At 45.1% G+C, this 11,526-nt stretch overlaps 1 protein-coding gene across 1 annotated transcript in view; it reads right to left on the reverse strand.

The window, feature by feature from the left end:
- The window catches only part of SEC14L5 (SEC14 like lipid binding 5), a 49,077-nt gene that overhangs the window by 6,199 nt on the left and 31,352 nt on the right, over positions 1–11,526 (reverse strand). The window contains exons 7-11 of the mRNA XM_006015550.2: positions 5,597–5,786; positions 4,330–4,418; positions 3,572–3,642; positions 2,129–2,300; positions 871–1,005 (exon numbers count right to left, since the gene is read on the reverse strand). Coding sequence (XP_006015612.1) covers positions 871–1,005; positions 2,129–2,300; positions 3,572–3,642; positions 4,330–4,418; positions 5,597–5,786 — 657 coding nt within the window. The remainder of the gene's footprint in view (positions 1–870; positions 1,006–2,128; positions 2,301–3,571; positions 3,643–4,329; positions 4,419–5,596; positions 5,787–11,526) is intronic.

The raw sequence follows: 11,526 nt of genomic DNA on the forward strand, positions 1-11,526 counted from the left end.
CTGATGGGTAGGGGGCTGTGGGCCAGGAGTGCAAGGCACTGGCAGGGTCAGGAGTGAGGGACACCAGCAGGACTGGGGGGGCTTTGGCTTAGGAGTGAGAGGCAACAGCATATCAGGGCTGCTCAGCACCACAAAGCAGTGGTGAAGGCAGCCACAGTTGGACCCACATCCTGGTGAGCAAAGGGGGCAGAGGGTACTCTGATTGTCCATGATAAAAAAACAAAATCAAACGCCAAAATATATAGGTATTTATAATTTATTTTATTCTGATTACTGAGGCACTGATAGGCTTCCAAATTGCTTTCAGGGGTTTTCAATCAGAGAATTTGGGATTTTTATGCAGAGAAAGCCAGGATCCCTGGTTATAAGAACAGAAGAGAAAGAACATCTAACTTACTGCCCTTCATAAAGCTTCTCTAGCATCACCACCACTCCAAAGCTATGGTCCCTAGGACATGGATCATCTCTGTTTGTACAGCACCCAGCACAGTGCGGGCTGGGTCAGGCCTGGAACATTTTGTGCTACAACATTTTGTGTGAAAGTAGTAAGGGCTCCAGGAGGATGGAATATTTCCAGATTACTTTACAGCAGTGGTTCTCAATCTCGTTAGAATCAAGGGCCCACTTATTAGACTCAAGGCCGCCATTTGCACTTATTTAACTACAGAAAAATGATCAAGCAGTTCTTCTGTTGCAAAGAACTCAGAAAGTTAGAATAGTTTTAACACTATGGATTCATATTGGAAATCTCTGGGTTTCTCCTGTGAATTATGTTTATGCATCTAACAATGCTAACATTGCCTGGCACCCCTGAAAGAATCTCAAGGCACCGTGGCTGAGAATCGCTGCTCTATAGTAAAGGAAACTCACCATGCATTCTCCTCCAAGGAAGTCTGGGATCACATCTTTGTCCAAGTAGTCTACAAGCCCTCCGGGACCCTGGTAGTTATTGCCACTGTAAATGAGGAACTTCTGTCTGGTGTTCTCATTGATAAAGGGACTAACCTGAAACAAATATGGACAGAACACATTTATAAGCCACGGACTGAAACCAGACAATATATCACACCACATTACAAAGTGCTCCCAGCACCTCAGTTGGGACAACCTAGTTGACAGGGACACCAAATAGCATTTGCATGAAGCTCACAAACCATAAAGGCGGTATCCAGAAAGAAAAGCAATGCATGAAAGCATTTCCACACCCTCTCTCACAATTTCTCTCCCCATATAGGATTAAGCTAGAAGTCACCTTCCCTTCCCCTACACTGTTCCTGAACTGCGTTGGGGTTTATCAGATGACTGTCAAGTCCCAGACAGAGTTGCTGTCCATACTTTGTTCCTTGGTGCTCTCTAACTGGGATTTAAAAGCAGCATATCATACCCTCTTAAACCATCTGCAGCACTAACTTCAGGAGCTTCAGTGTTTAAAAAGTCTCTCAGTGGCTACAGGACAAAGGATGGGGACATGACATATGTACTCTGTAGCATTCTTAATTTACTTCCAAGGAAAAATATAGCCGATGCATGACAAACAGCATTTATTCCAAAGAAAATGCTGTTCAACACTGCAAATTACTTCCTCAGAAGTAAAAAATAAATATAACTCCAGGGAAATCTACCTTGGCACGCATGCTTGTGTCCACCGCTATAGTAATGTCTCTATTTGCACAATCCAAACCAGCTCTCCCACCACCAACTGGCCAGATGCTGCAATAGCACCTACTTCAGGCAGCAAGCTGGGGAGAGTTAATTGTGCATCTGCTTTTTTATTATGGAGTAAATTCCAAGGTAAATAAATTATTACAGAGTAAATGTGTCCACACCCAAAGTCACAAAGTTGGCCTAAATGTTAGTTGCTGTGCAACACAGTGCTATGAAAGGACTTGTGTCAAACTCCTCAGTTTTAGTGGAACATCAGAAGTTGGGAGGGAAGCCAAAAAAACACCAATAAGGCCTGCTTCCTGCCAATGCTAGAACTCTAGAAAGAGGTATGCTCATCTCTCCTCAGGCCACTGACAAGTCAAGTCATCTGAAGGGTTTTCCCTCTCTAACACAGAGCCTACACAGCTTTGGAGATAAGAACTGGATCTGTTCTAATCTTCTGTTCAGCAGAGATTTCACCTACCAGAGTCCATAGCACAGGGAAAACCCTGGGTGCTCGCACTATCAATAGCCTCCCCAGAGTCTCAGGGTAATTGTCCTCTACAACTTCAATTATCCTAAGAAGGGCTTTAACACCAGGCCGCCAGAGGTGGCGCATGTTCAACCCTTCTAAATCCACCAGACATGTCCAGGATCTGCAACACAAAGAATTAGAGGTCCTCACTGCACAGCAATAACCTAATTCAAGTCTGTCCAACTTCCATGGACCCTCTGTCATACTGCCGGCACCTCCTATCTGCCAAGATGCACTGTGCGGGTGCTCCCATGGGGCTCTGACCCCTGAGTGGCAGGTTCCTTGAGCTCTGTGGCTGCACTACCCTGCCATCAGGGGCAGGGGCAGAAAGCTAAAGCCAAAGTTGGTGGAGGAGGTGGGAGCCTGAAGACCCTAGTGCAGCAGCTAGAACAGTGGGAAGGGGAAGTGGTACCCATGGGCCACATGTTTGACAGCCCTGACCTAATTCATCCTCAATACAGTCCCATAATTGAGCCTGCACATTCAGCAGAAACACACATTGCAGAGGAATCTTTAGCTGATAGTGTTTAATAACCCAATGGGGTACTGGCTTTTACAATGGAGTAACAATTCTACTGTCACTTGAGTAGCAGATGACTTCAGGGCAAGGGCCTCTCCAGAAGACTGCCTCTACAAGCAGAAAATGGATTCCCTTCTCCCAGAACGATGGTCATTTTGGAAGTCGCTAAAGGTGTTTAGGCACTGACTAAAATGGCCAGCTGCTAATTTAAAATCACCTAGGCACAATGTGGGCATTGGGTCATGCCACTAGAGAGTTATTTTATGTGGGCAGTACTTTAAATCATGCATTAGTTAAAAAGTGATCCTGTACAAGTGGAACCAGTTGATACAGTCTCTAAGAATAGCCATGGCCAGGGCCATCCCTAGTGTGGGGCGAATTGGGGCAACTGCCCCAGGCCCCGCAGAACCGGGCACAGCAGCAATTCCGCACCACCGCCACTGGCTTCACATCTGGCCGCTTGCTACCTCACCACCACCGCCAATGACAGCAGCGGCTTCTTTGCATCTGTGGGAGAACGAGATTGGCTAATTTGCCCCGGGCCCTGCACCCTGCTTGGGTTGGCTCTGGCTATGGCCCACCTCAGATGTAGCAGAGCAGCTAGGCAATGTAATGAGGAGCAAATACTCCTTTCCCACCTTGCCTCATACCAGGTTGCATAATTCATCTACAGTGAAGTCCACTATTGCTCTCCCCCAACCCCGCCCCCCGCAGGTCTGCAGCTTAGTTCCCAAAATTCTAGTTACTTATTTTGATAAAATCCTACTAAAATAGGCAAAGTAGTCAAAATATCTTAAAAGCAACTAAAATGTTACTTCCACCCTGGTTATTAACACCTGCTGGGGTCTTAGCAGAGCTAAATGTATACTAACGTGATAGGGCGGCCAAAAAGGTTGGTGTTCTCCTCACACCTCTTTTGTCCTTCCTCATTAATTGACAGTACCTGAAATGACAAAGAGCATCAACTGACATTACCTTGGCAACCAAGACAGTGGCTATCCCCAGACTCTAAGACGGAACTTGGAGGTAACCACATGAATCTTTCTTCATGAACAGCGAGGAGCATGCCAGCCTTATTCATTTATGCAGAACAAGAAACAACAGTTTTCTAAAACAGGCTTCTTTTCTTTAAAAATAGTTTTTCTAAACTTTCTTAGGCTTAAAAATTCATGTCTCACACACATCAAGAACAGGCACCTAGAGTGGGATTCAAACTGATGCTAATCAAAGAAGAAACCCAAGTACATCTAAGTGTTCCCACTTAGTTTTTCCCTCCGTTTTGCATTCTGAGTTACAGTAAGAGTTCCTGAACCAGGCCAGAGTCAAGTTCTGGAATGACTCATTGAGATGAAGTGGAGTTAGGACTGCAAAGAATTCAGTCCCAAAGCCTTATTTAATAAAATGTGGTAACAAGCCACATAGCCTTAGTAATAACTCATATAGTACCCATGTAATGCATGCTGAACCACTATCTGTTTAGAAAGAGACACAAGGACACCCGATATGCAAAACCTCAGAACCTTTTTTTTTTTCCCTCCAACTGTTAGTCAAGGAGATTCCTTTTTCCTGTGCTGACCTGCTGCTGTGATATGGACTAATTATGGAGGCAAGAAAAGAAGGCATCTCTTACATGTCGTAGGAGTGACTCTTCTCCCAGGGCCTTCACCAAACCTTTTGTATCCATTTGCCCAAGGCGAAGTATGTATAGGGGGCGGCCATCTTCAAAAACAGAGAATAAATGTTAAAGGGAAAATATTAAAGCTGAAGTACCAAAAGGAGAAAAAGATTCTGTAGAGAATTCATATGCAAAAAAACCTGAAAAGCAGCATGCAGACTGACCAGTGTAACTTCAGCTTCCTGTGAACAATACAATCCTACATGCCTGAGAGATAGAATAGCTCAAAAAGGTTGATAGGAGCAATGTGGTTCATTATCTAGGCTACTGACCAAACACATCCCAGGACAACATTGCCCTGAGATGACCCATACACAACAGATGCTGATATTCTCAATCCAGTGCGACTAGGTGATTACATCACAACCTCCTTGCCAACAGGCTCAGAGAGGCTGAAGGTCAAATGAGCAGGACTCTAATTTTGTGTTTTATCCTCAGAATCTGTCCTTTAAAGGTTAGTAGGAGAATTTTCATTACAAAGAGTGTTAATAACTTGACTTTATCATAAAAACTCAAAGAACAGAAATGGTGTTCCAAGAATGCTCCTGTGAAAAGAACATTTAGGGCATGTGTAGACAAAATGGGGGCCCAAAATTGAAGCAGTGGGTTTTTAAAAACACCACTTCAATTTAGGGCCCTTTAAATCCCTGTGTTGTGCGCACACTCGAACTTACCTGCCTCTCCAGTGGCAGGGAGGGGACGGCGAGCTACTCGTGGCTGGAGCGGTCGCTGGGCTGCCAGTGGGGAGGCTCTGCAGGGCTTCCTGAAGAGCCCCTGAGCTGCACGGAGCCTGGTGCTTCACTCCATGGCTGCAGGGCAGCAAACTAAAACTCCCCCAAGACCCCAAGTCATTTGAGACACATTACGCCTCCGAATTTGCTACATCAGCTGGAATTACGGTGCAATATGCCACCGACGTGTGCAAACATCAACACTATTAAAGTGGTGCAAAAGCATTTAACCCGCTTTAAAGTGTTGTGCACACATACCCCTCATTTTGTCTACACATGGCCTTAGATTTGATCCATTCACATATAAAAATAACTAGACAATATTCAAACGATGAGGACATTCATACCCATTAGGAATCTTTATCATGACAGGATTCTTCATTATGTTACAGTGTGATGGGTTAACCCAACTGGCTCTACACAGCAACAGGTTACTTATGTGGTCTCATTGAGCACTATACTGTGGCAGTAGTGCAGAGATGGCTTCCTACCTCTGTCCTGGTAATGCCACCCTCCAGTGTAATACTCCTCCAGAAGGGGTGGAGGTCTCCAGGTCTGCAGAATGTAGTCCACTTGGTACTGTTTGCGCCAGGTCAGTGACTGGCAGAGCATGTCCCGTGCTTTGTCAATGTTAAAGTCACGAGCCCTAAGGAATCGAAGGATATGCTCGTCTTTGGGGATCTGAAGGAGAAAAAAAGAAGAAACATTCAAAAGGGTTAGACTTGTCCGATTATCAACACACTTCTCCACAAGCACAGCAGACATAGAAGCAGCTTCTTGATCCTCAGGGGAATAGAGAATGATTGCGAGTTCATGTCCACTCCTACTCCAATGTGCCTGCTCCAGCTAGCTGTAGTAAAAGAATGCCAGGGCTGTAGGAAAATGACAAGCCAATCCCTGTCCTCCCTTCCCTTACAGAGAGATGGTCCCACTACTTACCTGGACCTACACACCATGTATATTCACTCTGGAAATACTGCAAGACTAAGAAGTGAGTATACTGAGCCACCTGCTGGAAGCTCCAGAGAACTCCAAGCCAGTTGTGGTCTCCTGACATTTCCCCAGCTAGCTACCTCACAAGCAGAAAAAGACAAATTCTTCATAATAACCAAGCTGTAGTGTTACCTCCCTGGAGAGCTGAACAAGACCACAAGAGACAAAAAAGCCACACAGAACCATGCAAAGGACAAAAAACACCGTCAGTCTACCCATTAACCTGGTTAGCCTTTTGTAACTGTCGAGACTGGTCAAGGCTGTGCAGGTTGGGAACAGACGCCCTCCTGCAGGCTTTATTCTCTGCAGGCTGGGAAGCTAAGCAGGCCTGGGCCTGGTTCAGACCTGGATGGGAGGCTGCATGCCCTTCGGGGGTCTTTAAGAAGTGGCTTGATGCCTACCTGGCTGGGGTCATTTGAGCCTAGTTTTCTTCCTGCCCAGCCAGGGGGTCGGACTTGAAGATCTACAAGGTCCCTTCCGACCCTACTTCTATGATTCACCTGGCAATATAGAACGCTAAGAAGAACTTTGTGTAGGCCTCCCATCACTCTTCACTACAGGTCCCCTTTCCTGCTCTTCCACACCACATTAAGATCTTTCATGTCTTTACAAAAGTACCCTCCCTTGCAACTTTCCCCTTTTCTTTTACCATGTGTTGCCCAGGATGGATAAAAATCAAAGTTTTGGGGTGGTTTTTTTAAATAAAAAAAGATGGGATTTTTTAATTTAAATCCTTTTTTTAAAATGTAATCATATTTTTTAATATGCTTTAAAAATAAATCTATATATAGTTTTAATTTAAGATGTGTTAAAGCTCAAAGATATCATCACAGAATAGGGATTATAACTTCTAATTATATACCAGCAGAGGTGGTGCAGTTGCCATCTCTGGCAGTCTTTAAGAGGAGGCTGGACAAATACCTTGGCTGAGCTTGTTTGAGCCCAATTACCTCCTGCCCATGGCAGGGGACCGGACTTGATGACCTTACAGGTCCCTTCCGGTCCTTCTTTCTATGGTTCTAACAAGAATGAACTTTTTGTAGAAAACAATGATTACATGGAGGCTTCCTGACCACTGATTTAAATCAATCTGATTTAAATCAAATTGACCCTGGTGTTCCCCTTAGTTAAATCCTCAAGCATCAAAATGCCTATTCATTCACTTCTCTCAAAAACATTTGTGCTTCCTCCGCAACTTGGTGTGGAACATCCACCATAAAATAATGTTTAAAGCCTCTCTCTTAACTTCCTTCCATTCCCCCCAGAGATCCTATTCTACTTTGAAGTTAAAGATAATTTGCCAGCTAATGATAACCAGACAGGTTGTCAGCAAGGATTACTGACACCATTAACAGATCCCAAACACTGATGAATTGCACTCCAAACCTGCAAGTTGTGTATGCAGCTCATCTCACCTTCCACTCATGGCTGTTTCCATCCTCCTCACCTTATTCCCTCAGTTTGTTTAAACTGAGGCAAAATGTAACAAAACAAGGTTAGACTGTAAGGTCTCAGAGCACAGCTGGCCTCTTCCCATGCATTTTTATGGTGTTAGCACAATAGTGCTCCAATCCCAATTGGGCAAACTGTCTACTACTGTCATACAAACAAAACGTGTGTTCAAGAGTCAAAGCTCTTTTGTCAGCTCACTGATGCACTGCTAAAAATGGAAGGAGGCAGCAGCAGCAAAAAAAGTCATGCATCTCAGACTGATTTGAGGCTGCAACAGAGACTGTTGCTAAAAATTGATATAGTAGAAGGAGGCTGAGTTAGTATTAACATTTCTATTCCACTGTCAATTGTACATCTGTACAGACTAGATATGGGAGGAAGCAAGGTTTTAAATCTCAAATGCATTTAGGAGAAGGTATTCATGAAGACTTTTCCTCGTCACAGCAAATTTAAGAGTGGAATTTTTACAGAATGATTTGAACTCACAACTTCAACCACAGGAAGCCAGTAGCCATGGGACAAAGACAGCAGAGGAAAAGCAAAACCAACAACATTCAGGGAAGCCTCAGAGTCCCAGTAAAAGGTCATCTAAAGGCGATGGTCATTGCACAGATGTTGTGATATTGTGATACTTCCAAGGCCCTTATAAGGCCTCAGGTTGCAATGAGTTCATGCATCATTTTCTATGAGTCTGTGATCTATGATTAAGACACTACTTCCTACACAAGAGGAAAGTTAGTCACAGCAATGACCAGAAAGGATAGGTATGAGACAGAGTTACAGTCTTTGGTATAGTGATGGAAGAATGATGCCTTACCTTTGGGTCAGATGAAGAGCTCCAAGGGGATTTAAGTTGCTCATACAATCAATTTTTAAGACCCAGTTAAAAGGCATGAAGTTTTGAAACTAGGGACCATTTGGCACATGATTAAAGTAATTCCAACTGGAGTAATTCCCACGTGCTGGAAAACAAAGCTTTCATTCTACCCTATAGTTCTAATTATTGGGGTAACAGCAGATGCATGACGAACAGATCCAAGGAGGTGATACTTCCCCTCTATCGGGCGCTGGTCAGACCGCAGTTGGAGTACTGCGTGCAGTTTTGGGCGGCGCACTTCAAGAGGGATGTGGATAACCTGGAGAGGGTCCAGAGAAGGGCCACTCGTATGGTTAAGGGCTTGCAGGCCAAGCCCTATGAGGAGAGACTAGGGCACCTGGACCTCTTCAGCCTCCGCAAGAGAAGGTTGAGAGGTGACCTTGTGGCTGTCTATAAATTCATCATGGGGGCGCAGAAGGGAATTGGTGAGGCTTTACTCACCAAGGCGCCCCTGGGGGTCACAAGAAATAATGGCCATAAATTAGCAGAGAGCAGATTTAGACTGGACATTAGGAACTTCTTCACAGTTAGAGTGACCAAAATCTGGAATGGGCTCCCAAGGGAGGTGGTGCTCTCCCCTACCCTGGGGGTCTTCAAGAGCAGGTTAGATAGGCATCTGGCTGAGGAGTCTTTTTTCCTGCCTATGCAGGGGGTCGGACTCGATGATCTATTGAGGCCCCTTCCGGCCTAACATCCTGCTTTAAACAGTAACAAAGGCCCATTTAGAGGTTTGGGTAGGAATCTGCAGTGCTAACAGTTGCATTTATGAGTCTCCAGTTCCTCCTGCAAATAAATCCAGTGGTCTTCAAATTACAGCACACCTTATAACAACATCCACTGCCTTGAAAGGGGTAGGGAATAGATGGTAAAACTGGACCAGAAAAGAGTATTAATTAGCACAAAAATCTAGAGAGGCAAACTGCCAGAAACAGATGCCTGCAGTGATCTTTGGAAGACATGACAAGGACATATTTACCCCTGGACTAAAAAAACCAGAATGTCACAGCAAGAAATCTGCCTGCTCAGGGTGAACTTGAATGGCACAAGTCAAGCTTCTGCCTTCAAACCATCCTGACAAGCAAGCTGTTTTAAGAGAAGCAGACGGGAGAGCAATAAAAGGGACCTGAGATGAGATTTGAATTGCCAACATCACCCATCTGCTTGTCAAGGATCTCCCAGGAAATGGGGAATAAACAAAACTCATTAAAAGGGTGCAAGGCTACCTACAGCTGTCACTAATGCAGTTGCTTTCACCTACTGTCAGATCCAGTGCAGCTGAGCACAGCAAGCAGCTGCCAGCAAAAGCGCACACACACACAGAGCTTAGACCACCCCAAGAGGCAGCTCTTTCACACTGCTCGCATGCTCCAAATTTTACCTTTTCCGGCTTCCATTCCCCAGCCTCTGACTAAAGAGAAAAAACAAACAAACAAAGAACAAACATTTATATTGTGCTTTTCAACTCAAAACCTGGGCCCTGACAGATTGAAAACATGGCTTCCAGACATATTTGAGTCAGGCTGGAAGTCCAACAGTTAGTACAATCGCCGGCATATAAGATAAAGGATTTCACATTGTTCTGCTGGATGGACTGCAGTTTCTATATCCCAGAGCACACCCATGTGTCCGAGGACCTGCCTACACTGCCGAGAATGCTGTGCTTTTAACCTCGGGAGAATGCACGTGAACTCAGCCATTCTGAGGGGAAAGCATGACAAAGACCAGACATGTTAGCTACACTTTTAGGTAAATTCAGTGAGGCCAGCCACATGCACCTAAACTGGGGCTGACCTTGGCAAATTTCTCTCAGAAAAACTGAACTGCCTCATCTTTGTTGTGCTTTTCCTTTGGGATGGAGGATGCATGTTCGTTATGGGATTAAAAAAACAAACAAACATAAAAACATGGCATTTTCAACCTGGCACACACCAATACCACTCTCTCTCTCCCTGCTTAGAGCACCATAAAGCAGCATGCAATAAATCTGGCTGTAGCACGGTTTGCAAATTCTCGTTTCTTTTGGAAAGGGAAGTACAATACTCCTAGCCAAATCCCCTTGCCTCTCAGAAGCACTTACCAACAAAATGAGTAACCTTTATCACGGGGAATTAATTTAATAGGCTCCCATCCCACATTGTGTAACTGATTTTGAGCAACCACCTACTCTGTTAGGGAGCAGCCACTTTTGGGACTCGCCGGATCCACAGTGGACAGGGTTTGCCCTGGATTTCTCTCTCCTATTTTCTGTTCTCTTGGCCAATCCCCTTCCACACAGCACTCACTCTAGCCAGCCCACCCAAGCACAGCTCCTGTCTCCCTTGCTCTATATCAGGCAATCTGAGGGTTGGACCCTACTCTGGGCTTTCAGGAAGGTTGGATCTTTTGGTTCCCCACCCACTCTCATAAGCGACACAAACAGGTCTGATGGAAAGTCTGCCCACAGGCTAGGAGAGCCGGACAGGAAGCTCTACTCAGAGCTCAGGAATTCTGCTCCTAAGCAGCCAACTCAAAGATGAACATTAATTACTTCTTTCCCTACTCCCTGTCCCTTGGAAACAGAAACAGAGAACATCTATTTTCCAACCCTTTGGTTCCCGCTACCGGTAGAAGCCTGCAAACTCAGAACAGGACTAAGAGATATGAACCAGTCCCTCCCTCCACTTGCATTTCACAGGGGTGAGCCAAGCTACTGATTTTGACTACACAAGGCTTTTGGTTTGTATGTTTGATCCAATCAGAAACTCAGAACTGCTAATTTCTAGCAGTCAGGTACATTTTCCCCACATGGTGACGCAAACAAGTTTTCACGCAGACATATACAGAACAGCCGAAACTGGTGAAGCATGGTCCAGCCCTGGGTGGGAATCTCCATCCAGTAGGGTCAACTCCTGGATGTGTGTCTGGCTGGGGTGATGGAAAGAAGCCCAGGCAGCACGCCCTCACCAGGGTTGTAGAGCCTCTCAAGCTCCACTGGAGAAGTCTTGATAAAATTTGTAGGCAAACTCACCCCTGGTGCAATGCTGTTTTAATTAACAGAATGATGGTAGGGACATATTTGGCCCACAGTCTCTCCCCATCTTTGGGGCCAAACATTTCCCT

The sequence above is a fragment of the Alligator sinensis genome, unplaced genomic scaffold (assembly GCF_000455745.1).
Source record: "Alligator sinensis unplaced genomic scaffold, ASM45574v1 scaffold404_1, whole genome shotgun sequence".
NCBI classification, from domain to species: Eukaryota; Metazoa; Chordata; order Crocodylia; family Alligatoridae; genus Alligator; species Alligator sinensis.